A 27,504-nucleotide genomic window follows, 5' to 3' on the forward strand; every position below is an offset into this window, starting at 1 on the left:
AAAGTGATGAGCTCTCGAGCACAGCATCGGAGAGCGGGCTCGTCCGGTCGGACGCGGAAGCCTCAGCTGGGCTCCTCCCTTCGGGGACGATTGCCCAGTCACAGGCACGGAGATGACGACATGCTTTCCCGGGCAGCCATGAACGCCGGCTAGAGTGGAACTCTCCGCTCTTCCCTGAACCCTCGTGGCTCGAAGATTGGGTCCTGGGCTCGCAGCGCTGCTCAAAGCCACACCCGCCCCCATTCCTTTCTTCCCAGAAGTGCATGAAGAGCTGACAAGGTTGTGGGAGGCACTTTTTACTGCCCGGTCCCGATCTTTTCAGCTTCCCCGCCCTCACTACGAGTTTGGATGGTGGGGCGGCCAAGGGCTATTCGGCAATCCCCCGGTGGATAAAGGCACTCGCGGTGCACCTATGCCTGCAGAGGGCCGCCACCTGGCGTGGGTGCCCAAAGCCCCCATCCAAGGCCTGTAGGTTTACGTCGCCTCTGACGGCCAAGGACTATGGTGCCGCTGGACAAGCCGCCTCCGCCCTGCACGCCATGGCTCTCCTGCAAGTCCGCCAAGGATATCAGGTCCTGATGCAGGAACTGCGCTCGGCGACCGACCTCGCTCTCCGAGCGACGGAGGTCACGGCGTGGTCTCTCGGGCGGACGATGTCCACATTAGTGATCCAGGAGCGCCACCTTTGGCTCAACCTGGTCGAGATGGGTGAGGCCGACAGGACACGGTTCCTTGGTATCCCCATCTCCCAGGCTGGCCTATTCGGCGACACCGTCAAGGACTTTGCCCAGCAGTTCTCTACGGTGGAGCAGTAGACGGAGGCTATCTGGCATATCCTGCCCCGGCGTGGCTCAAGATTCCGCACCCCATCTGCTCGTCGCCAAGGGCGTCCCCTTGCGGTGACTGCACCGGCTCTGCCACAGCCCGCCCCGTCGGCCCGGCCCTGGCGTGGAGCCCACCACAGGAAGCAGATGCCACCCGTCTCGCGGCCGCCCAGAACCCGTGAAAGGCTTCAAAGCTTGAGACGGATGACCCAGGGACAACGAAACCAGCTGTTCTGGAGCTGGTAAGCAGACCTCTCCATCTTTTTGTTACCTTTGCATTTAATTGCGCTGCATGCCCAAGTGGCTGCAGTACTCAAGAGTTCAGCATGAGCAGTTTCCTTGTTCCCTGGGTCACGTATCCGGTGTGCACGGCCGTCATCACGACCACCATCCACCACTCTATTTGGCAGGTTTGGCACTCCAGCAGCGGTCTCCCGCCCCTGAGCACCCAGCTGTGGCACAAATCCGCCCCCGATGTGACAGTCTCCATGGGTCACGAGGACAGGCCTCTTCCTCCCCCGTCCCAGGCTGTTCCGGGGGTGGTCACAAGGAGCCAGGTAAGTGCTTCGATGTCCCTAGACTCAGCACGGCTACGACATGGTGTGGCACCTCGAGCTCCACCCCGCCGTGAGGCCCCACCTGCTGGTACGTCTGATGACGTTGTCCCTTTGGTCCCCCTTGCGCGGAACTTGGACGCGTGGCTTGCGCTTTCCAGTCTGTCACGATGGCTGGTCCAGACCATCTGACTCGGCTACGCGATTCAGTTCGCCAGGCGTCCGCCCAGGTTCAGCGGTGTCCACTTCACCTTGGTGAAGGACAAAAACGCTGCTGCCTTGCGCGCGGAGATCGCTACCCTGCTACGGAAGGGTGCAATAGAACCTGTCCCTCCAGCCGTGATGAAGAAGGGGTTTTACAGCCCCTACTTCATCGTACTGAAAAAAGGCAGAGGGTTGTGGCCAATCTTGGACCTGCGAGTACTGAACCAGGCTTTTCACAGACTCCCGTTCAAGATGCGGACGCAAAAACGCATTCTGGCGAGCGTCCGGCATAAAGATTGGTTCGCGGCGGTAGACCTGAAGGATGCGTACTTCCACGTCTCGATCCTTCCTCGACACAGACCCTTCCTGCGGTTTGCATTTGAGGGTCAGGCATATCAGTACAAGGTCCTCCCTTTCGGCCTGTCCCTGTCTCCTTGCATCTTCACAAAGGCCGCAGAGCCAGCCCTTGCCCCGCTAAGGGAGGTGGGAATTCGCATTCTCAACTATCTCGATGACTGGCTAATCTTAGCTCACTCTCGAGACATGTTGTGCGCACACAGGGACTTGGTGCTCTCACACCTCAGCCGACTAGGGCTTCGGGTCAACTGGGAAAAGAGCAAGCTCCTCCTGGTTCAGAGCATCTCTTTTCTCAGTTTGGAGTTGGACTCAGTCTCTTTGACAGCGCGCCTCCTGAACGAGCACGTCCAGTCACTGTTGGCCTGTTTGAAGGCGTTCAAACAGAAAACAGCAGTTCCACTGAAACTTTTTCAGAGGCTCCTGGGCATATGGCATCCTCAGCGGTGGCCATCCCGCTCGGGTTGATGCATATGAGACCGCTTCAGCACTGGCTTCAGACTCGAGTCCCGAGATGGGCATGGTGCCGCGGGACACATCGCGTGGTCATCACGCCGGTCTATCATCAAATTTTCAGCCCTTGGACCGACCTCTCGTTTCTACGGGCAGGGGTTCCCCTAGAACTGGTCTCCAGGCGCGTCGTGGTCACGATGGACACCTCCAAAATGGGCTGGGGTGCTGTTTGCAATGGGCACGCAGCCGCGGGCTTGTGGACGGGCCCGCGACTGCATTGGCACATCAACTGCCTCAAGTTGTTGGCAATTCTGCTCGCCCTGTGGAGGTTTTGGCCATTGATCCAGGGCAAGCATGTGTTAGTTCAGACAGACAACACAGCAACGGTAGCATATGTCAACCGCCAAGGCAGTCTGCGCTCTCATTGTATGTCACAACTTGCCCGCCGTCTCCTCTTCTGGAGTCAGCAGCACTTCAGGTCTCTGCGAGCCAATCACATCCTGGGCAACCTCAACACTACAGCGGACGCGCTGTCACGACAGGTTACCCTCAGGTGAGAGTGGAGACTCCACCCTCAGGTGGTCCAGCTGATATGGAGTCGATTCGGACAGGCAAAGGTGCACCTGTTCGCCTCCCAAGAATGCTCCCCACTGCCCGCTCTGGTATGCCCTGACCGAGGCCCCCCTCGGCATAAACGCGCTGGCACACAGCTGGCCCCCTGGCATGCGCAAATATGCATTTCCTCCAGTGAGCCTACTTGCACAGACCCTGTGCAAGGTCAGGGAGGACGAGGAGCAGGTCATCCTGGTAGCACCCTACTGGCCCAACCAGACGTGGTTCTCGGACCTCACGCTCCTCGTGACAGCCCCCCCCCCCCGGTGAATTCCCCTGAGGAAGGACCTTCTTTTTCAGGGGTGGGGCACCATCTGGCACCCATGACCAGACATCTGGAATCTCCATGTCTGGCCCCTGGACGGGACGTGCGGTGGTAAACACGATCACTCAGGCTAGGGCCCCCTCTACAAGGTGCCTGTATGCCTTTAAGTGGCGTCTGTTCGCTAAGTGGTGTTCTTCCCGATGGGAAGACCCCCAGAGATGCGCAGTCGGATCAGTGCTTTCCTTCCTGCAGGAGAGGTTGGAAGGGAGGCTGTCCCCTTCCACCTTGAAGGTGTACGTTGCCGCCATAGCAGCACACCACGACGCAGTCGACGGTAAGTCCTTAGGGCAGCACGACCTGATCATCAGGTTCCTAAGAGGTGCCAGGAGGCTGAATCCTCCCAGACCGCGCCTCGTTCCCTCATCGGACCTCTCTGTAGTTCTTCAGGGTCTACAGAGAGCCCCCTTTGAGCCTTTGCAGTCAGCCGAACTTAAGGCACTCTCCTTGAAGACTGCCCTCCTGACTGCGCTCACTTCCATCAAGAGGGTAGGAGACCTGCAAGCATTCTCTGTCAACGAAACGTGACTGGAGTTCGGTCCGGGTTACTCTCACGTGATCCTGAGACCCCGACTGGGCTATGTGCCCAAGGTTCCCACGACCCCTTTTAGGGACCAGGTGCTGCCCCAGGAGGAGGCAGACCCAGCCCTGTCGTTGCTGTGTCCGGTGCACGCTTTACGCATCTATTTGGATCGCACACAGAGCTTTAGGATCTCTGAGCAGCTCTTTGTCTGCTTTGGTGCACAGCGGAAAGGAAGCACTGTCTCCAAGCAGAGGATCGCCCACTGGCACATTGATGCCATAACAATGGCATATCACGCCCAGGACATGCCGCCCCCGATAGGGCTATGAGCCCATTCTACCAGGGGTGTAGCGGCCTCCTGGGCCCTGGCCAGGGGTGCCTCTCTAACAGACATTTGCAGAGCAGCAGTCTGGGCAACACCCAACACCTTTGCAAGGTTCTACAACCTCCGGGTGGAACCGGTTTCATCCCAGGTAGTGGCACGCAATACAAGCGGATAAGCCCGGGATAGCTGGCCGGGTGTATCGCTTGCACATAGCGCCTTCCACCTCCTTTTGAGCTGAAGACGTGCGCCATTAATTCCCAGTAGTGTTCACAAGCTTTGTTCCCTGGTGGACTTCCTCCGAGCCCTGTAGCAGTCGAGTTTTCGGAGAGACTCGCTGCCAGCCCAGTACACATGCTAACTAAGAGTCCTGTTCTGGGGTAGGTGCTCCGCATGTGGCGGTTCCCTGTAAGGCTATCTCCATGCGATATATATCTTCCGCTAGTTCATTTTCCTGTTGGCAAACTGCATCTTCCTTGGGCAGAGCCCCTCTGCCCCAGTCTCCATGTTTGAAGTAACTCCTCCCCCGTTGGGTAGGATCTACCTTGAAGACTCTCCACATAGGCGGAAAGACCATGTGACGTATTTTCCCACTTAAATACCCCTTATGTCTTCCCCTTGGGAGGGACACCCCCCGACTAGACCTGGTGGCCCAGTCAGATAATCCCCCTTCTTTTTTAGCAAGTGGAAAAAGAGAAGGGGAAAAGAGACCACGACTGGGTTAAGCCTGTCTCTATCTCTTGGGTAGTCGACTTGTCCCCAAAGGGCCGTTTGACACTCATAACTATGTTGGGGGAGGTTACGTGTCGACCTGGTGTGCTGGCTATGAGGCACACAGTAGTCTGCCCACCACAAACCGCCAGTTCACGTAACACAGTTCAGCCAGTTGTGGCATTTCATATAGGGACCCCTAGTGTCACTACATCGACAAATGTCTAGTGAGTGACAGATAGGGAATGTCATGGTTACTCGTTCCCTCCATTCCCTGATGGAGGGAACGAGACATTGTGTCCCTCCTGCCACAACGCTGAACTACCCGCTGAAATGGCCGGACCTTATATCGGCTCCTCATGCAAATACCACTCACCAATTTTCATTGGCCTTTTATCAAAGACCAGAGGTGTCTCGGGCTCCCAAGAGTGACCCCTAGTGTCACTACATCGACACAACATCTCGTTCCCTCCATCAGGGAACAGTGGTTACACAAGTAACCATGACGTTTTCTTAATTTAAAATTACTATGTAATCAAAACACAAACACTTTGTGTAGAAAGAACCTAGTGGAATTGGATAAACCTAAGAAATGTAGATGTATCATTGCAACTCAAATGTCTTCTATTTCTTTATGTACTGACTAGTGAGAGTAAATGTTAGCATGTTAAATACATGCTGGTTGGAAGCACTACAAAGTATAGTTTATTAACTATACTATGGTTAGCACAGCATTTGATTAACAAAGTGAACAATCATTTTCATGCAAAATATTGCGATATGTACAAATATATAAGTAGTTTAAGGGTGAAGGGAGACCAACTCGATTACGTCATTCACAGTGCTTCATCTGACTACAGATTCCCAGAGCTCCTTTGCCATTTCTCCTTATTGTTATTTCAGATGTGTTTGTTTGATGTTATTCAGGATTTGGTTTACAATTTAGGGGGTTGTAAGTAGACCTTTGAAACTTGTAATTGAGTAGGTCGTTTGATGTTTACAAAGAATACACCTAATCTGTATACAGCATATGGTTCCTGTGAGAGACCTGGGAGGGGCATGCCCCTGATAGAATACAGTATTTTACTAATTCTTAAATATTACTTGTGATTTGACTTTGCTGAAAGGGAATGAGACCGTTTTACCAGTTGCACTGAGACCTCTTGAATGATACCAAACATGTATGATCAGAAAACCTTTTACATTACAGAACAGAATAAGTCATAACTTTTTTGGTGACTCTAAAGTGACCTGAGATGTGAGGTATGGAGCAGATGTGAGTGAGATTTGCGTTTTATGGTCCTTACTCAGTAGGGTGTGTTGTCTCAGGTGGAGATGCTCGTCTGTGTGAAAGTTTTATGACGTTGGCTCTCGCATTGTTCTTTGACTTTTACCGGAAATGGTGCCTTTTGGGTGTAGACATCCCGGTGCCAGACTTACAAGTGCAAAGTCAGCGGGCATGGCAATGATGTTTTTGTATTTTCATGCAAGTATGCGCTAAGTCTAGGCACAAATGTGTTTGGCGAAATCGTGCGTGCAAGGCGCTAATTGGGTCAAGTGCAGTTTAATTAGGAGGTTGTTCTCCGGCATGGCCTGCATCCTATTACTGTATATAGTCCATTCCCTCAAGCACCAACGATATAAATACTGACAGTACATTCATTAGAAGTTGGTAGTGTAAATGGACTGTATGCAAAGAAGTAGAAGAATAGAAATGTGGACTTACATTCTTTTGTGCATTAACATTATTTTGTGTCCTTTTTGAATGTGACGCAATCCTTTTATACGCATGGAAAATGTGGTTCAGAATATGAATGTAGGCTTTGTTAAATTATAAAGAATGTAAGTATTATTAATCATTTTCATCTACTGACACACAAATCCTGGCTAGTATTAACAGTAGCTTAGTTTCCATCCACTTTTCACACTATTCTGTTATCGACAAAGTGAAAATGCATAAAACAAATTTTGCGAAATTTGCCGTCTTCTGACTGTTTCCATTCAAATGGCCTTTTAGCGATAAAAATGGTGTGCGTGATGATGTCATGCATCAAAAGTAAGCTAAACAATTTTTATAGAATTGGGCTATGTTAGTTTTCCAAGAAAGCACACTAATACTTTTCTCTTAGTATTGTGTATTTATTTTTAATTTAAAACATCTTTGTGCACAGAAATATGTTTTTTGTATTGTGGGCTAATTCCGTGACTGCCGTCTATTATTTTGAATGGTGTGGAAAAGCAACTTTAATAAATAAATGGATGGATTAAATTAATTGCAAACAGTGGCCATTAATTTGTTCTCCATGCACTTGTCGATGTGCATGATACGAGATATTTGTGTTGGCACCCCTGGAAGTGTCATGTTTGCAGCATCGGATCTGTGCAGGTATGCCGTTAAGATCAATCCATAATCACGCACAATAAATTGACTTTCAAGGATGTATACCTTGTATACACAGGCTAACGATTGGTGTAAACTCTGTCATGTGACACTACTTTTTTGTGTTAATGCCAATTTTCTCGACAAAATGTGTTTCCAAACCAGTTTTTCGCAACATTTGAAGTATCGACATAGAGTTTATGCGCTAGAGTTAAACAGAAAAATATTATATCAACACTATATTAACGCGATAATTAGTGTTTCCATCAGCTTTATTTTGATGCGCTAAAACTTTTTTCGCAAAAAATCCTTGGATGGAAACGTAGTTAGTGATAGTACCAGAACACACTTCCGTTTGATTTTGAAAAATTAAATTCATTTTTTTAAACACGAAAAAATTAACCAAAAATATTTCTACATTTAAATTACACTTCAAACTAAATGAAAATGTAATCAAAATAACGAAGTGGTAAAAACAATCATACCAAATCCAGACATTTTACTCCTCCTTCCACCGGCTCCTTTTGCAGTGACTCAAAATTTTCCACTTGGTGGAAAAATTCCAATACAATTACATCATAAATACAATTGTAAATATAAACATAATAATAATAATATTTGAAAATTAAACCATGACCAATATACTGTATAGTTTAACACAAATCATAAATATTTGTTTAATAAAAGTGGTGCAGTGATCACCATCATTTACATAATTTTATGTTCCATCATATTTTCAGAGTTTGTACATGAACTTTATTACTATCTGCAGGTGGAATCTCTAAACTGCAAATGCAGAAACTGACTTTAGATTTTGAGCTTTTGAAATGTCTTAGTGCAATTACCTATTTCTCAGGAAAATAGCATTTACATACTTAATTTACATACAATACACCCACAGTTTGCATACATACACCCACAGATAGCGCAGACACTCGCACCCACGCCCACTTTTGCTTTACGCTGGCACAAAAATTGCACTTAGAATTAGTGCTCTCAAGACAATTGGATAAGCTGTAGCACACAGTCTTTGCATGAATAAATAGAGCCCTATATGTGAAACCACCCTAAATGCCTAGTTTAAAAAAAAAAAATATTAGGCCAGGTAAACAAGTTGGCAAGGTAAAAAGATCCACACCAATTTATCATAATTTATATAATTATATTTTTTATTTTCTGATTTCTATTATGTTATTATAAGTACATTGTTGAAAAAGCTGAAGACACTACACATTAATATGCTCATGCAGACATAATTTAACTACATGGTTGAGTAATTTGAGTTATTAAAGCAATCGCCTCTGAAAACTGATGCACTAGGTTTAAATGTTTTTTTAAAATCTGTCAAAATGACAAACAGCCTATGGAATTATACTTGCTGCAAATTACTTTGAATAACAGCCTGTGTGCAATGTGCATTATTATTTTTGAGTAAATTTGATTACCATGCACAAAACCTAAAATGCCTGTTTTCTTTTAGTGTAACAACCCAGCCTGGTAGTATTTGTGCATAATAATGTCTTTTAGCAGATAAACATGGGAATATTAGGCTGCGCAAAATAGCAATTGAAACACTTTGTTACGTGAAACAACATGTGTTACTACTACTCTGATTTTAAAGAGAACTATTAACTGTTATTTTATTTAATTCTTGATCGGGTACCATTGGGAAAGGAGGCCACGGACGCTGGAGCCAGAACATAAAAAAATACAGTTTCTGCTCAGAATGAACCAAATATGAAGAAACATTTAGTTTCTTATCCATGCTATGTACATAGATTAGAACATGAGCAGTTAGAGTCAGGCACAATACGCCCTTATTTAAAATAAAACTACATTTTAACCCCTGCACTTTTTCATCAGGCAATCTATACGTTGTGTTGCATCAAATCTGTATATGTAAATGATAACAACTGGCCACTGTCACAGAAGCACAAACCCCTCCATTCAAGCTAAATTATGTGATACCTAAATGGACTTGATTAATTTTATTGATTGATTAATTTTGATTGATTAAATATTTGATTAATATTTAGGTATATATTTCTTTTTTTTTTCTCCCCTTTTTCTCCCCAATATGGAATGCCCAATTCCCAATGCACTCTAAGTCCTCGTGGTGGCATAGTGACTCACCTCAATCTGGGTGGCAGAGGACAAATCTCAGTTGCCTCCATATCTGAGACCATCAATCTGTGCATCTTATAATGTGGCTTGTTGAGCGCATTACCGTGGAGACATAGCGCATGTGGAGGCTTCACGGCATCCACCATGGCATCCATGCACATCTCACCACATCGAGAACGGACCACATTACAGCGACCACAAGGAGGTTACCCCATGTGACTCTACCCTCCCTAGCAACCGGGCCAATTTGGTTGCTTAGGAGACCTGGCTGGAGTCACTCAGCACACCCTGGGATTTGAACTTTCGAACTCCAGGGGTGGTAGTCAGCGTCTTTACTTGCTGAGCTACCCAGGCCCCATATATTTCTTTTTGAACTGTATCTGTCATTTTATAACTATGTGTCTGATTCACTTGGGGTTCACTTAAGAATGTGTGTACAGATTGCAAAACCGTAAGTATGGATTGTGAAATTACGGTTACAGTTTACAAATCTGAGAGTACAAATTACTAAATTGAGAGCAGGGTTTATGAAACCATGGGAATGATTAAAACAAGGGAACAGATTACAAATCTGGGAGAACAGTTTATAACTGAGTTTACGGATTACAAAATCGTGAGCACAGATTGCCGGTTCTCTTTTTTATCCCCCTACCTGACCCTCCGTACAAATCTCATTTTATATATTAGAATATTTTGAGTACAAGACTTGTGGAGCTGGTGCTGTAGTTAAGATTAAGATCTGGTAACTGTAAAATAGTTAGATCACTAATAAATGAGCCATGAATTACACCATTGAGCACTCAACCACAGGATGGTCCCTGTAATAAGTTAATGGCACATTCAATGGCGACATTGTGTAAAAGTTGTTTAAGATTACATAAACACTCCAGATTATACTTTCTTTGCAAAGAGCCTGTTTTTTGTTTTGTTTTTTTGTCAAAAGACAGACATCATATGTTTTAGAGTACATCACATCATGGAATCCAGGCATCAAAGCAGAAATCTGACATAAGCACAAATAAGTAGATATTTTAATTAAGTCCACAGATGTGTTTGCTTTAAAACCTACTCTGTCTTTTTTCAGACCAAGACTCCTGGTGTCGGCTTTGTGAAGATTCATGCTCCATGGAGCGTTCTTTGTCGTGAGGCAGAATTTATGAAACTGAAGATGCCCACCAAAAAAGTAATGCTTGTCTTACCATCAAGAAGAACTGTAAAAATCTACATGCATATATAGTTATGATTAAATGTGATACTGTGCTCTTACTGTAGGTGTATGAAGTCAAGCAGAGCAGCGGTGTCATGGAAAAGATCAACACATTCATCAGCAAAGTGACTGATCCTCTTCACCCCAATGTCGAGGAGAACAGGATACAGAACCTGAAGCACCTCTCATATCCATTCTCCAGAGAAAAGCAGCATCTGTCAGTGTCTGCTTCAACAACATCTTTAAATATCCATTCAGATCCATAAAACACATTAAACGTTCAACAGTTTTTCAGAGACAGTAATGCTTGACTTTTAGGCTAGATTTGTTACCCCTAAATACCTTCACATGGGTGAAACAATGTTTGTCTTAGCGTTTACTTCTTGCAAACCTTTCTTGCGATTTTGTTGTTATTGTTCAACACATTCTCATGACAAAATGTCACTGGGGGACTTTTTGCCTGCACAACCAAAACGTTGCCCTTGATCCGTATTTTAAATGCCACTCCGATGCCATGTTCAACTCATTCTAGGGCTACATTACAAAATGAAGTGATTTAAAATAAAAAAATAAATAAAAAAATAAAAAAACATAATTATTTACTCATTGCTTTATTATTACATTTTTATTCTGTTTGCCGTGGGCCACAAAGGGAGTTTCGGAATATCCAAATGCCTCAAAACTGAGAAAAGCGTCATAAAAATAGTCATGAAAGTAATACTCTATTTTGTGTGCTGTATTCTGGATCTGTGATGGTTTTGTGTGAGGAACTGGATCCAAATTTAAGTCTTTATTTAATGATAAGCATTCCCGTCAGCCGTTAAACTCAGATTCCAATCCACGCTCATGTCTTTGTCATTGCTCTTGGTGTTAACAGACTTTTTGCCATTTTGTCTTGACAGATTCGATTTGTCTGACAGAGATTCCTTTTTTGACAGCAAAACAAGAAGCTCAATAGTAAGTATAAAGTGTTGAAAGTGTCAAATGTACTGTATTAATGGGTTTCATTCACTTAATGATTGCGTACATGTATTATGATTTTGAGTATTATGAAACAGAAACGTTTTCATGCAAAATTTAAACAGGTGCGTGCATCAGGTGCTTTCTAAGGCCAGCAGCGGTCTCTGTTTTTGTTTTTCCTATGTGCGGTTTGAGATGGTTCTAAATTTTATTCTAAATGTTAATATATATATATATATATATATATATATATATATATATATATATATATATATGTGTGTGTGTGTGTACAAACTTGTTGATAAATCATTCTTGTGTGAAAACTTTTGTACAAAGGTTGTACGCACAAATACATGCATACACATGGTTAGTGAATGAAATCTATTGTCATATTTTAGCAGTTTAAAGTTTTGTTAGCTTTTCATGTATGCAAAGTTTTATTATTTGCATTATGTTTATTATTTATTATGTATTTTAGGTATGTGAAGTTTTGAAACGAACTAAGTGCACAAAAGCAAATTTTAGCATGGGTAAGTATCTAGGATTGCTGGGAAATGTTTTTGAAAATGAATAGTTCCATTTTATATTTAGTGCTTTGCTAGCATTTTACCTGTAGAGGCACAAACCGATTCACAAAGCCTAAAATTGAATAATCCAGAAATAATTCATCATATAATTGTGACATGTTATTTAGGATTAACTAGTCTACTGGGGAGTGGTGTGTATACAGCTGCTTATCCATTACATGATGTAAGTATGAATCTGTATACTTTCTTTTACATTTTTCTGTTGAACTTATTAAGCTTTACAGATCTGATCAGGATTTTTGCAGTATTATAGTAACCCAATCTTATCTAGATACAGACCAGTCGTCCAACTTCTCATATGAATGCATGTACACCCTCAAGTGTTAATAATTTATCCTTAAATCCAGCCCACAAATACATTTTCTCTTTCTGAAAGGATTGTTAAACAGTAGCCTTATAATATATTTGTAGACTAATATAGAAATACACATAAATATTTCCGCATGGCTTCTTTCACACCTAAACAAAACTACATTTCTCCCATTATAATCAATAATTATAATCAATAATTTAAAGAGCTGAGATGCGACCCATTATCGGTTTGAATTATTCTAAGGCATCACTAAACTGTAAGTCATCAGACCTTTTATTCATGTCCGACTCGAAATGAACCAAGATTACCATAAGTGCACTATGGTTTGTGAGACTTAAATCAGTAAGCTATAATTACTTACGGGGTATTCAAATGACATGTATTCAACCCCAGGTAAATTGAGTTTGAAACCCCTTTTCTACAGGATATGATAGACTGTATTCTTCATTACAGGGAGATGTTGATGGGGAAAATGCTGAGCCAAATGACAGGAAGGTGAGTTATATTCAGTATTCCTCCAGATCAGTAAAGTCTAATGTTTTTGAATGTGAGTTGCCTAATAGGGTTCCTTAAAAGCTACTTAATTAAGCTATATCTCAGGAGAAAGAGTGCTGTTGTTCTGAATATCAGCATGGCTGTGATTCGGCCTTAGGCATGAGGCAACAGTTCAGTAAAAACAAGCATATAATAGTGAATAACTTACATTTCAGACAAATATTGGCTAGTTAGTTCATGCATTTCTTATTTCTAAAAGAATCCATCAAGCAAAACTCACTTTCTGAACTGCGCTCTTACTCTGGTTTTGAACTAGTGGTGTTTCCTTCGTGATGAATCTTCATTTTTGAATGACTGTTTCTCATTCACTTCCTTTGTTTTGGTTATGAAGTCAATGACTCACTAACATAAAAGACGCTCATTTGTTGCTACATACTAGCATAAAAATGTAATCTCCTGAAATGCTCACCAACAAAAATCAAAATTAAGTTCTAAACGTAAGTTCAGGAGGAGCTTGTCCATCTAGGCCTGCCAATCATATCCAAAGTATATATAAGCAGCTGCTTTCCTCGCTCCGGCGATTATTCTTCCAGCATCCCTCCACCTCCTCATCTCCATTTTTATATTTCATAAATGCCTACACCAGTAATTTCAAATTGTCATTATTCATAGTCCAACAGACACGCTACACCATCTCCTACCCCTAAACCTAACCTTACCTTACAAAAATTAACCATGGTTTTACTACAGTTACCATAGTATCACCATGGTATTTTATAGTAACCACAAAATTAAACAACTGTCACTGGTTGGAGAATTACTAAAGTGCTCCAACACTGACAGTGTTTCAGAGAGTGGAACTCTACAGCAATTTCTCGACCCCATAATTGATTCAATCTCTTTTTTAGGGAGTCTGAATCTGTGAAGAATTTATTTAGAGATTAGAATTAAGTCCATTCTGAGAAAAGCCAACTTTAAGTCTGTTGCAAAACTGTTGTGGTCTGCTGACCAAGATCACACTGTCACTAATGTCCAGGAAATGGCTTACCGTTAAGGGCAACATGGATAGAGCCAGAAAAAAGACACATCCTTGATGAGAACCTGTTTAAGGGATTAAACCAGCAAACTTCTGGTCACCAGTCTTAAATCTTAACCACTATATAAAATAAAATAAAAAATTCCTTTTTTAATTTTCCTTAATTAAAATGAACTAAAGAGACAAAATTCTAGAACATTTTGTCAACTTGATTAAATTGCATTCTATCCATTTAAATTTGTAAAATGGAAGTTTTCTTAATCCATTTGAGTTGGGGCTACATTAATATGTTTTGTGGTGCTAAAGTAGCATTGATGAAACTGGGCAGGGGATTTCCATTTCCCAGTATGCTTTGCATGGGACTCGATAGGGAGAGTAAATGTTACAATTAAGTGCTATTTTATGTGTTTTTGTGCAAAATGAATATTAAGGGGCATACCTGCTAGTGTTTAATCTTTTGTTATGTTGAGGTTTAGAAGAGTTTCTGTTACGTTGGATTTTTGGGGGTTACCATAACGATGAAGGGTGGAGTTTGAGCTACAATCAGGATAGGTAGAGGTTCTACATGAAAATGATTGCTCACTTTGTTAAGCAAATGCTGTGCTAACCATAGTATAGTTAATAAACTATACTTTGTAGTGCTTCCAACCAGCATGTATTTAACATGCTAACATTTACTCTCACTAGTCAGTACATAAAGAAATAGAAGACATTTGAGTTGCAATGACACATCTACATTTCTTAGGTTTATCCAATTCCACTAGGTTCTTTCTACACAAAGTGTTTGTGTTTTGATTACATAGTAATTTTAAATTAAGAAAATGCCATGGTTACTTGTGTAACCTCTGTTCCCTGATGGAGGGAACGAGACGTTGTGTCGATGTAGTGACACTAGGAGTCACTCTTGGGAGCCCGAGACACCTCTGGTCTTTGATAAAAGGCCAATGAAAATTGGCAAGTGGTATTTGCATGCCACTCCCCCGGACATACGGGTATAAAAGGAGCTGGTATGCAACCACTCATTCAGGTTTTATGCTGAGGATCCGATATAAGGTCCGGCCATTTCAGCGGGTAGTTCAGCGTTGTGGCAGGAGGGACACAACATCTCGTTCACTCAATCAGGGAACGGAGGTTACACAAGTAACCATGATGTTCCCTCTCTGTCACTCACTTGACGTTGTGTCGATGTAGTGACACTAGGGGTCCCTATACGAAACACCACAATTGGCTGAATTGTGTTACGTGAACTGGCGGTGTGAGGTGGGCAGACTACTGTGTGCCTCATAGCCAGCACACCAGGTTGACACGTAACCTCCCCCAACATAGTTATGTGTCGAACGGCCCTTTTTGTGGACAAGTCGACTACCCAAGAGATAGAGACAGGCTTAACCCAGTAATGGCCTCTTTTCCCCTTCTCTTTTTTCCACTCCCTAAAAAAGAAGGGGGATTATCCGACTGGGCCGCCAGGTCTAGTCGGGGGGTGTCCCTCCCAAGGGGAAGACACATCGGAGACCACACCTCGCCCAAAGAGAGGGGGGGATATTTAAGTGGAAGGACACGTTACATGGTCTTTCCAACCATGTGGAGAGTGTTCAAGGTAGATCATGCCCAATGGGGGAGGAGTTACTACAAACATGGAGACTGGGGCAGAAGGGCTCTGCCCAAGGAAGACGCAGTTTGCCAACAGGGAAACGAATTAGCAGAAGATATATATCGCATCGGGTTAGCCTTACAGGGAACCGCCACATGCGGAGCACCTACCTCAGAACAGGACTCTTAGTTAGCACATGTACTGGGCCGGCAGCAAATCTCTCCGAAAACTCGACTGCCACAGGGCTCGGAGGAAGTCAACCAGGGAACAAATTGTGAACACTACTGGGAATTAATGGTGCATGTCTTCAGCTCAAAGGGAGGTGGAAGGCGCTATGGGCAAGCGATACACCCGGCCGGCTATCCCGGGCTTATCCGCTTGTGTTGCGTGCCACTACCTGGGACGAAACCGGTTAACACCATCAACTCTAGAAGCATGTGGCAGGGAATTAACATCATCACGGACTTTAAAGGGAATAAAAACTCCGCCATGAACACCGCTGCCTCTCTCCCAGATGAGCTAAATTCTTTTTATGCTCGTTTCGAGGGAAATAACACCGCCCTCGTGGAGAGAGCTCTCATGGCTGAAGCTACAGAGGTTAGTTCACTCTCCGTCTCTGTAGCGGATGTAACCCGATCCTTCCGACGGGTGAATATCCGTAAAGCCGTGGGCCCAGACGGCATTCCGGGCCACGTCATCAGAGCATGCGCGAACCAGCTGGCTGGTGTTTTTACGGACATTTTCAACCTTTCCCTCTCTTTGTCTGTAGTCCCCACATGCTTTAAAACATCCACCATTGTGCCTGTTCCAAAACAATCAAAAATAACTTGCTTAAATGACTGGCGTCCTGTTGCTCTGACCCCCATCATCAGCAAATGCTTTGAGAGACTGCTCTGTATTGCCTCTCTCTCTTGACCCGCTGCAGTTTGCTTACCGCAACAACCGCTCCACTGATGATGCCATTGCATCTACAATACACACTGCTCTCTCCCACCTGGAAAAAAAGAACACTTATGTGAGAATGTTCTCAGCCCACTCTTGTATTCCCTGTACACACATGACTGTGTGGCAACACATAGCTCCAATGCCATCATTAAGTTTGCTGATGACACGACGGTGGTAGGTCTGATCACTGACAATGATGAAACAGCCTACAGAGAGGAGGTGCACACTCTGACACACTGGTGTCAGGAGCACAACCTCTCCCTCAACGTCAGTAAGACAAAGGAGCTTGTGGTGGACTTCAGAAGAAAAGACAGAGAACACAGTCCCATCACCATCAATGGAGCACCAGTGGAGAGAGTCAGCAGCTTCAAGTTCCTGGGTGTCCACATCACTGAGGAACTCACATGGTCCGTCCACACTGAAGTCGTTGCGAAGAAGGCTCATCAGCGCCTCTTCTTCCTGAGACGGCTGAGGAAGTTTGGAATGAACCGCCACATCCTCACACGGTTCTACACCTGCACTGTAGAGAGCATCCTGACTGGCTGCATCTCTGCCTGGTACGGCAATAGCACCACCCACAACCGCAAATTATTGCAAAGGGTGGTGCAAACTGCCAGACACATCATCAGAGGTGAACTTCCCTCCCTCCAGGAAATATATACAAGGTGGTGTGTGAAAAAAGCTTGGAGGATCATCAGAGACTCCAGCCACCCGAGCCATGGGCTGTTCTCACTGCTACCATCAGGCAGGCGGTATCGCAGCATCAGGACCCGCACCAGCCGACTCCATGACAGCTTCTTCCCCCAAGCAATCAGACTTCTGAACTCTTGATCTCCCACGATCAAAATACATCAGCACTGCACTTTATTACCCTTATTCTTATATCTCACAACGGACTGTCATAAATTATATTATTATTATTATATTATATTCTCTCTTAACAACTGACTATCAACCGACAGCCTGAATGTCAATACAGTACAATACTGTACATTCTATATATACTACTATATATACTTTTTTATATATTTTTATTTGTTATTTTTATTGAATAATGTGTATCTATATAGTGCGTATTGTATACTGTACAGTGTATGTTATTATTTGTATATTGTTGAGTGTAATTATGTGTATATCAGATGTTTAAATTGTGCTGTGTTAATTTGATGTTATTGTAAATTGGTACTGTCTCATCACTGTCACAACTGCTATGTTGATCAGAACTGCACCCAAGAATTTCACACACCATTGCACTTGTGTATATGGCTGTGTGACAATAAAGTGATTTGATTTGACATTGTTAATGATACCTAATGCAAACCTTGTTGTAAAATGTTACCCAGTACTTATTCTACTTCCAGTTTCCATGACCTCAAAATAAATGAGACATTGGTTTATTTGTAGTTCTAGAAAAAGGTTGAAAAGTGATCAAAATAAAGCTATAAATTGATGACTTGTCACAGCATGTGTAAAATACACATATTCCCTTATGCATGCATGTAGATTTTAACCTAACATCTTCATGTTGGGAAAAAATGCAATTGGACACGTTATTTGTCATCTACTGAGCTACAGAGTGCTTCTATTTTAGTGCTTTCTATTTAAAAAAAATGCTTATCACGTTTGTAGTGGTTAATGTTTTAAATTTATGACAATTTTAACACCGGGGCCCATTTTCATGATTTCGCCTAGGGCCCCACAAACCCACTGGCCAGCCCTGGACTAAAAAACTGTGTGGCCACAAGAAAGCCACTTGTTTGTGAGGCTAATGGGAAAAAATTAAATTTGCTAGGGAGCATAACGATTGGACTGTGGAGCAATGGATAAAGGTAATGTGGTCTGATGAGTCCAGATTTACCCTATTCCAAAGTGATGGGCACGTCAGGGTAAGAAGGGAAGTGGATGAAGCGATGCACCCGTCATGCATAGTGCTCACTGTACAAGCCTCTGGATCTGATCTGGGGTTGCTTCAATTGGTCAGGTCTATGTTCAGCAACATTATGCAGCAATAAAATGAAGTCAGCTGACTACCTGAATGTACTGAATGACCAGGTTATCCCATCAATGGATTTTGTCTTCCCTGATGGCACGGGCATATTCCAGGACAACAATTGTCCTGGTTACTTTCGTAACCTCCGTTCCCTGATGGAGGGAATGAGATGTTGTGTCGATGTAGTGTCACTAGGGGTCACTCTTGGGAGCCCCAAACACCTCTGCTTTTTGAAAAAAGACCAATGGGAATTGGTGAGTGGAATTTGCATGCCACTCCCCCGGATGTACGAGTATAAAAGGAGCTGGTACGCAACCACTCATTCACGTTTTGTGCTGAGGAACCGAGACAAGGTCCCGGCCATTTCAGCGGGTAGTTCAGTGTTGTGGCAAGAGGGACACAAGGTCTCGTTCCCTCCATCAGGGAACGGAGGTTACGAAAGTAACCAGGACATTCCCTATCTGTCACTCACTCGACGTTGTGTCGATGTAGTGACACTAGGGGTCCCTATACAAAACGCCACAACTAGCTGAACTGTGTTACGTGGACTGGCGGTGCGAGATGGGCAGACCGCTGTGTGCCTCGTAGCCAGCGCACCAGGCCATCACGTAACCTCCCCCAACGCTCTTATGAGCGTCGAACGGTCCTTCGAGAACAAGTTGACTGCCCAACAAATAGGGACAGGCTAGCCCAGCCGTGGCCTCTTTTCATCTTTTTCTCCCCAAAAAGAGTGGAATTTGTTAACCGACTGGGGACCATAAATGTCTACGTTGGGGGGGGTGTCACTCCCAAGGGGAAGACACCGCGGAGACCACACCCTGCCCAGAGAAGGGGGGGAGGAATTTTGAGTGGAAATATGTCACATGGTCTTACCGAGTCTTGTCGGAAGTATGTCATGTGGAGAAGTCGCATGGTAGGTCCTACCCGAGGGGGGGAGAGTTTCTACAAACATGGTGACCGGGGGCAGAGGGGCCTCTGCCCAAGGAAGATGCAGTTTACCGACAGGGAAACAATTTAGTGGAAGATATCACATGGGGTCACCTACGGGGAACCAGCACATGTGGAGCACCTACCCCAGTACAGGGCCTAATTAGCACATGTACTGGGCTGGCAGCGAGTTTCTCCTCAAACTTGTCTGCCACAGGGCTGAGGAAAGTCATCCAGGGATCACAGCTTGTGAACACGACTGGGAGTCAAAAGTGCACGTCTTCACCTCAAGGGAGGGGAAAGGCGCTATGCACAAGCGGTACACCCAGCCAGCTGTCCTGGAACTTACCTGCTCGTACCTGAAAATACACGGGACGAAACCGGCTCAACCCGGAGATTGTAGAACCTTGCAAAGGTGTTGGGTGTTGCCCAGCCCACTACTCTGCAGATGTCAGCCAAAGAGGCGCCACTGGTCAGGGCCCAGGAGGCTGCTACACTCCTAGTAGAGTGGGCTCGTAACCCCACAGGGGCGGCACGTCCTGAGCGTGATATGCCATCACGATGGCATCAACGACCCAGTGGGTGATCCTCTGTTTGGTGACAGCGCTTTCTTTCCGCTGTCCACCAAAGCAGACAAAGATCTGCTCGGAGCTTCTAAAGCTCTGCGTGCGATCCGAATAGATGCCTAAAGCACGCACCAGACACAGCAACGCTGTCTCCTCCTGGGGCAGCGCTTGCACTTAGGTCTTCCGTGTCCCTTTCAAGGGCCAGACGTGGAGATTCCAGAGGTCTGGTCGAGGGTGCCAGATGGTGCCCTGTCCCTGAGAAAGAAGGTCATTCCTCAGGGGAATTCGCCAGGAGGGGCTGTCGCAAGGAGCGTGAGATCCAAGAACCATGTCTGGGTGGGCCAGAGTGCCACTAGGATGACCTGCTCCTCGACTTGAGGTGCTGCTGACTCCAGAGGAGGAGACGGCGGGCGAGTTGTGACATGCAACGGGAGCGTAGACCGCCTTGACGGTTGATGTACACTACCGTCGCCATGTTGTAAGTCCGGACAAACACGTGCTTGCCCTGGATCAATGGCTGGAACCTCCGCAGGGCGAGCAGTACTGCCAACAACTCGAGGCAGTTGATGTGCCAACACAGCTGCAGGCCAGTCCAGGAGCCAGCGGCTGTGTGCCCGTTGCATACGGCGCCCCAGCCCGTCTTGGAGGCATCCGTCGTAACTACGACATGCTTGGAGACCTGCTGTAGCGGAACCCCTGCCCCATAGAAATACAAGGTCGGTCCAAGGGCTGAAGAGGCGGTGACAGATCGGCATGATGACCACGCGATGTGTCCCGTGGCACCATGCCCATCTCGGGACTCGAGTCTGAAGCCAGTGCTGAAGCGGTCTCATATGCATCTACCTGAGTGGTTTGGCCACCGCTGAGGATGCCATATGCCCCAGGAGCCTCTGAAAAAGTTTCAGTGGAACCGCTGTCTTCTGTCTGAAAGCCTTCAGACAGTTCAGCACCGACTGTGCGTGCTCGTATGTGAGGCGCGCTGTCATCGAAAAGAGATGCTCTGAACCGGGGAGAGCTTGCTCTTTTCCCAGTTGACCTGAAGCCCCAGTCGGCTGAGGTGCGTGAGCACCAGGTCCCTGTGCGCACACAACACATCCCAAGAGTGAGCTAGGATTAGCCAGTTGTTGAGATAATTGTGGATGCGTAAGCCCATTTCCCTTAGCGGGGCAAGGGCTGCCTCTGCGACCTTCGTGAAGACACAAGGGTACAAGGACAGGCCGAAGGGGAGGACCTTGTACTGGTACACCCGGCCCTCGAAAGCAAACCGCAGGAAGGGTCTGTATCGATGCGTCCTTCAGGTCTACCGCCGCAAACCAAAATGCCGGACACTCGCTAAACTGCGTTTTTCGTCAGCATCTTGAACAGGATTCTGTGCAAGGCCCAGTTCAGTACTCGTAGGTCCAAGATTGGCCACAACCCACCGCCTTTCTTCGGTTCAATGAAGTAGGGTCTGTAAAACCCCTTCTTCATCTCGGCCGAACAGGAGGTCCGTGGGGAGATACCCTGCAGAGTGGCTCCCATTGGGGTCCCCAAATCACCCCCAGTGCTAACCGACGTGGCCTCAAACCTGTAGGTAGAAGGACCGAGGCGGGGAGCCGCTGGGGTGGTCTCTCCCTCTAACGAAGGAAAAACCGTGACCGCAACGTTGCCATGGTCACGCTTTCGCAGTGAGAACATGACCCGTCCACGAACGCTGTCTCCGCGTGGGCAGCGCCCAAGACCGCGATCGTGGCCATCGGAAGTGGAGAGGTAATGACCGCAACCAGCAAATACACACAAATGGAGAGGCATCTTTAAAAAGATGCTCTCCGTTAATGCCACTCTTTTAAGAAGGGAAAATATACTCTTATAGTAGGAAGAATATACTCTTTTAGCTGCTGAAGCGCCCAGGGCATTCTCTGCACTTCACCAGTGCAAGAGGTGGAGAAGCCGCTGTAATGCGCCATAAATCCAACAGCTTTTTGAGGTGAATGGATCGGTAGAGTAATTCAGCTCGCTGAACACAATGGCTCAGCTCTGAAGAGAAAATCTGAATGAGTGGTTGCATACCAGCTCCTTTTATACCCGTATGTCCAGGGGAGTGGCATGCAAATTCCACTCGCCAATTCCCATTGGCCTTGTTTGGGGCTCCCAAGAGTGATGCCTAGTGTCACTACATCGACACAACGTCGAGTGAGTGACAGATAGGGAAGCCAAGATTCATTGGGCTTAAATTGTGAAAGAGTGGTTCAGGGAGCATGAGGAATCATTTTCATACATGAATTGGCCACCACAATAAGTCCTGAACTTAACCCCATTGAAAGTCTTTGGGATGTGCTGGAGAAGACTTTATGAAGTGGTTCGACTCTCCCGTCATCAATACGAGATCTCGGACAAAAATTAATGCAACTCTGGATGGAAATAAATGTTGTGACGTTGCATAAGATTGTCAAAACAATGCCAGGATGAATACACGCTTTAATCAAAGCTAAAGGTGGTCCAACAAATATTAGAGTATGTTACCTTTTTTTTTTTTTGGCCAGGCAGTGTAATTTCAAACAAGTGGATCACTGTTCACAACTGAATCAAGTTCAGCCAAAGAGCAAGTTTTTTGAGTGTGCACCCCACAAACAATACTGAAACAGATGCAGCTAGTGGAATTCAAAGCAGTTACCTTCATTCTTAATGAAATCAGCACCTTACCAATTGAGCCAAAGTTGAGTCACAAGCCATTAACTTTTAAGGGATTAGTCATTCATCACCATCATTTCTAGGCCATCTTGTCATGTTGATCTGTTGAGTGTGCTGCCTTCAAAGATCTGCTCTTTGAGCAAAGATTAATTTTCCAGAGGCCAATGACCCAAAGCAAAACTATGTAGGAACTGTTTGAAAAAGAAGAGGAAATTAAATATTCTGTTGTTTTATGAAGCCAATCACTGGTATGTGCAGTAACATTTACTGAGAGCAGCTTCTTATTTTGGAGGTGAAGATGAGTGGGGGGAAAATGATGGTAAGAGACTTTACACTGTTCTCTTTATTTCAGCTGTTGTATGAAGAATGGGCCTGCTACAGCGTCTTTTATAAGTACCAGCCTATTGGTTTGATCAGGTATATCTCTATTCTCTCTTTTAATTTCTTGTCATAGTGTTGTTGGTTCATTGCTAACATCTCTCATTAACCTTACAGGAAGTACTTTGGAGAGAAGATCGGTCTGTACTTTGCTTGGCTTGGTGTTTACACCCAGATGCTGATCCCTGCGTCCATAGTAGGGGTCTTTGTGTTCCTTTACGGATGCGTTACTGTTGATGATGACATTCCAAGGTGAGTGGACACCACTGCATTCATTCAAGTTGCTTTTTCAGTGGACAAGATACAAGCACGATCCAGACTCCATGCAAGTTTTATTATTAATTTAATTATTATTGGTAATGACAACATTTCAGAAGCTAAAGGAGACATTTTTTTTTTTTTATGGAATTGATACATAACAGAATATTTGACCTTACACACATATGCTTTTCTTAGCTTCTCTTTTTTTTTTTTTTTTTTTTTTTGCCTGGGATGTCCTATGACCATTAAAATAAGTATATTACAGAATAAAATGCACTGCCAAAAGACCGTTGAGGTCTATTTCAATAACTAGAAACATTATCACAACCCATGTCTAATTTAATCACAGTTAAATAACAGTTCTTGAAGATTATTCTTCCTCTGTGAGGGTAGTCTTGAACCATCACATTTTTGGTCTAAAAATACTGTTGGCTAATAAATGAGCTCCCCATCCTGTGTATAAAGCCTCAAACTGTGAAAGAGGAAGTTCATACTCTGAGAAAGAGTGAATAAAACCAGACATCTGTCTGAAAGTCCCTCTGGAGTTTGTCACTGTCAGGATATTATGACACAGTCTGACAAAGGCCGTTTGGAACCGTTACTGCAGTTTTTATCTAATTTTAAACTCATTCTTTGGAATAGAAATGATAAGAATACTGACCATCATCAGGTTAAATTAAAGGATGTAAATGAATGCTTATGTTGGCATGAAGCCTTATAATGTTTTTCCATGACAGTGAAGACAGATGTAAATTGGCACTTTCCATGAAAAGGGTACACAATATGGCTAACATTGTTGCAAGTAACAGTGTTGCAGATGCTAGCTAATTTGGGAAAAAATGTTTGTGTTTAGTTTTTGATAAACTTAATTTTTTCCCCATAAATTAAAGAAAAACATTTGTTTGATCATTTTACAATAACTTTGGAAATAGGATTATAGGTTGAGCTTGATTAATGCAGTTAACATTGCAATTTGAGTACAGATTAAGAAAATGAGTTTATTTACTTGTCTTCCCACCATGCAGTAGAAAGGGACAAATGATGTCACTTCTTGTGTCAATTTTAAAGAATGTAAATGTTTTGTAGTGGGGCAAAATCATGCAGTAACAGGGTTACACACAAAATGTGGGAGAAGCTAAATATTCTGTTTTTCGTCATTAATCCTCCTATGGTATTCAAAAATGGCACCTTCCTTTGGTATTCGCTGTCATTTTTGGCTGGAAGGGTCAGATGTATAACCCCTTCTTTTTTTCTTTTTTTCTTTTTTTTTTTGATGATGATGGTGATGAAACAATTTTTTCTTCCCTGAAGTAAGAACAATGACATTATGCATTTCTTTAGGGATTTTATGCTATTTTTATATTATTTACATGTAAATGTCTACATTTTAGTATTAATTTGCATATACAAATAAGCAATTTTTGGAAGAAAAAAAAAATTCAGAACTTACACTTCTATGAGTTGAAGCATGAAAAAAATATTAGAATGTGACATAAATTGGAGGCACATTGCTGCTATCTGGTGAACAAAATATAAATAATATGACTTGAAAATCATGTCATGCCAGTAAGAGCCAGTTGATGGCTGTAGCCACCTACTGTGAAGTCTGATGGCTTGTTGTAACCTAATTTTATATTTTATCACAAGATATCCATTTGGATGTATATTTAGACATTATCAAACTATTATTTCTCAAAGTTTAGCATTTTAATATTGATTTGAAGTGTCATTATTATTGTCAACAAACCTGACCATGGTGTTACAAAGAGAAGATATAGAATAAGCATTTTACTACCAATAATTATTTAAAACATAAAAATGTAATAACTCAAAGTAAATGCATAATAATGTCAAGAAAATGAACATCAGGAAACAGAAGAATCAGAGTAAACATTTTGCAATTTCAAACTTTCTATAGTAAAAATGTATTTTGCAAACATGTGTGTGTGTTTGAGTCAATATTGGAAAACAATAGATGACTTGTAATGCCAACAATGACCAAAAGATGGATGCCCTGGTTCTGTGTGTGTTATCGTCTCATTTCAAAAAGTCAGTCAATTTTGTCCACGAATATCAAAAGTGTCGCTTTTTACAACCTCTTAGACTCATTGAATCAAGCCCAAAATTTTCATGTTCATATGACAAATGGAGGAAAAGTCACCAAGTCTTTTACTGCTCAGATAAAGGAAACCATTTTTATTACATTTTACAATTTATTTCGGTCAAAAATTACTGAATACCATAGGAGGATTAAAATAAGTTAGTAACAGAGTGCAACCGTTTCAGCCATCTTGGTTCTGTAAGTATTTTTCCCATAAATTTTTTCCATAGGGATTTTTTAAAATGCTTCATAAAAGAATTCTAAGCCATGAACCCATCCAAACCAACCAGCTCAGAGGTGAATCACAACATTACAAACTTTGATTTTAAAAAAGTATATGAAAATCAGATAAAAAGACAAAGATACAAGACTGTGTACTTAACGTCTTTATTGAGGGAATTAAGTACAATCCCATGAAGCATTGCGAATGAAATAATCAAATTAAAAATTATGGAAAGATATTAAACTATTGATTTTAAGTACAGTATAGAATCAATATATTTGTATCAATATTGCAAAATATTTAGACATATTCAAATAAAGAAGTAATTTAAGAGTGTAGAGAGAGTGATTAGATTGTGTCATTCACAGTGCATCATGGGAGTGGGTGGTTGCTGCAGAGTCAAGTCATTTTTAATTGTATAGCGCTTTTCACAACACATAATTTCAAAGCAGCTTTACAGAAAATTATGCTTTAACAGAAAATGAAACTGTAATATCTATAAAGTCTTAGTCATCATTGTGTAGTTTGATTAAATATGATTGTAAATTGTGTATAAAAATAAATAATTAAATTATAATTGTATTTAGAACCCCAGAGCTTTTGCCGTGCTTTCTTGATCACAATTTTATGATTGATGGATCTTTCTCTTCAGGATCATGTGAAGTGTAGTTCTTCACCAGGAATTCTGCTGTGAAATGCAATTTTTATAAATAAAGTTAAAATAACATGGACTGATGGCTTCAACAGAAGCATATACCATCGACTGACAACCTCAAAACTCATGGTAGATCTGTCTTTAACAGTTTATAAGTAAATAATCAGTTCCCCTATGGAAAACATGAATGGGATTTTTACTTCTGGTACCAGACTGCTGCGTTCTATAGAGTTCTGTCTAAAGAGCATCGAATTTGTAAACTCTACCTCCAGACCTCAAGTGGTTACTCAACTCCAATATTTTAAACAAATGGCAAGTATAATTAGAAGAATTTGAAAGCAACAAATGATTTAAAATTAACCTTGTTATTTGTAAAAGACTATCTAGACAATATGTTGAATAAATCACACTAGACTTACACATGGGTTTTTATTAAAAGATGACAAACCATCATCATACTATCATCACTCCTGTAGCACCCCTGACATAATTTTCATTAGGCACAATAGGCCAAATTTTTTTCAGAAAGTACTTTGGAGGATGTTTAGTCAGATTGATTTCACTAAATTTGGCAACATGGTCAAAATTTATTTCGCTGAAATTGGTCCGTTTACCAAAATAAAAAACACTGCCCCCAGTGGCTGAATCGGGAAGTGAACTTCAGTTTTTGGGTGAAATGTCCATAGAATGGTGCCAAATGCGAGTTGTTTTTAGTTGTAAGTGATGTAATACAGTTAAGAGGAATGCATATTTAATTCTCTCTACCATAAGCATTACCACCACTGGAGTAAAAATGTAATCTTGGAGGGAAAGTGCAACCTCAGAATCGCGCTCATTACTGATTACGTAAACATGACTACTTGCTGGTTTCAACATAGGAACAGAACCTGGGTCTCGGAGGCAAAAATGTCTGATAGTAGATGACACTTGTCAAGAACTAGGCAGAATGGGGTCGATGTCAGGGTACTGGAACATTTATTAGCAATATTGCAAATAGTAACTTGCATGATCATATTGTTTAAGGTATCCTAAGGTAGAATTGAACTATTTTTATAAATGTTCTTTCTTTACTAATTGATTGATTCAACCTTGTTCTTGGTGTGGCAAATAGGCTCTTATGCTGATGTGGCATTATATCAAACAAACATGGATTTTGGGCCTATATTGCTTTATAAAAGTAAAGGGACCCCAATTTGATCCAGTAATATTCCTGTTA

At 43.2% G+C, this 27,504-nt stretch overlaps 1 protein-coding gene across 3 annotated transcripts in view; it reads left to right on the plus strand.

Annotated features, from left to right (window-relative positions):
- The window catches only part of LOC127435764 (anoctamin-1), a 105,871-nt gene that overhangs the window by 26,386 nt on the left and 51,981 nt on the right, over positions 1–27,504 (plus strand). For all 3 annotated transcript variants that reach the window (XM_051689439.1, XM_051689441.1, XM_051689440.1), the window contains exons 4-11: positions 10,468–10,566; positions 10,656–10,807; positions 11,493–11,547; positions 12,029–12,080; positions 12,245–12,300; positions 12,904–12,945; positions 23,023–23,087; positions 23,166–23,300. In XM_051689439.1, coding sequence (XP_051545399.1) covers positions 10,468–10,566; positions 10,656–10,807; positions 11,493–11,547; positions 12,029–12,080; positions 12,245–12,300; positions 12,904–12,945; positions 23,023–23,087; positions 23,166–23,300 — 656 coding nt within the window. The remainder of the gene's footprint in view (positions 1–10,467; positions 10,567–10,655; positions 10,808–11,492; positions 11,548–12,028; positions 12,081–12,244; positions 12,301–12,903; positions 12,946–23,022; positions 23,088–23,165; positions 23,301–27,504) is intronic.

This window comes from Myxocyprinus asiaticus, chromosome 46 (genome assembly GCF_019703515.2).
Source record: "Myxocyprinus asiaticus isolate MX2 ecotype Aquarium Trade chromosome 46, UBuf_Myxa_2, whole genome shotgun sequence".
In the NCBI taxonomy this organism is placed as follows: domain Eukaryota; kingdom Metazoa; phylum Chordata; class Actinopteri; order Cypriniformes; family Catostomidae; genus Myxocyprinus; species Myxocyprinus asiaticus.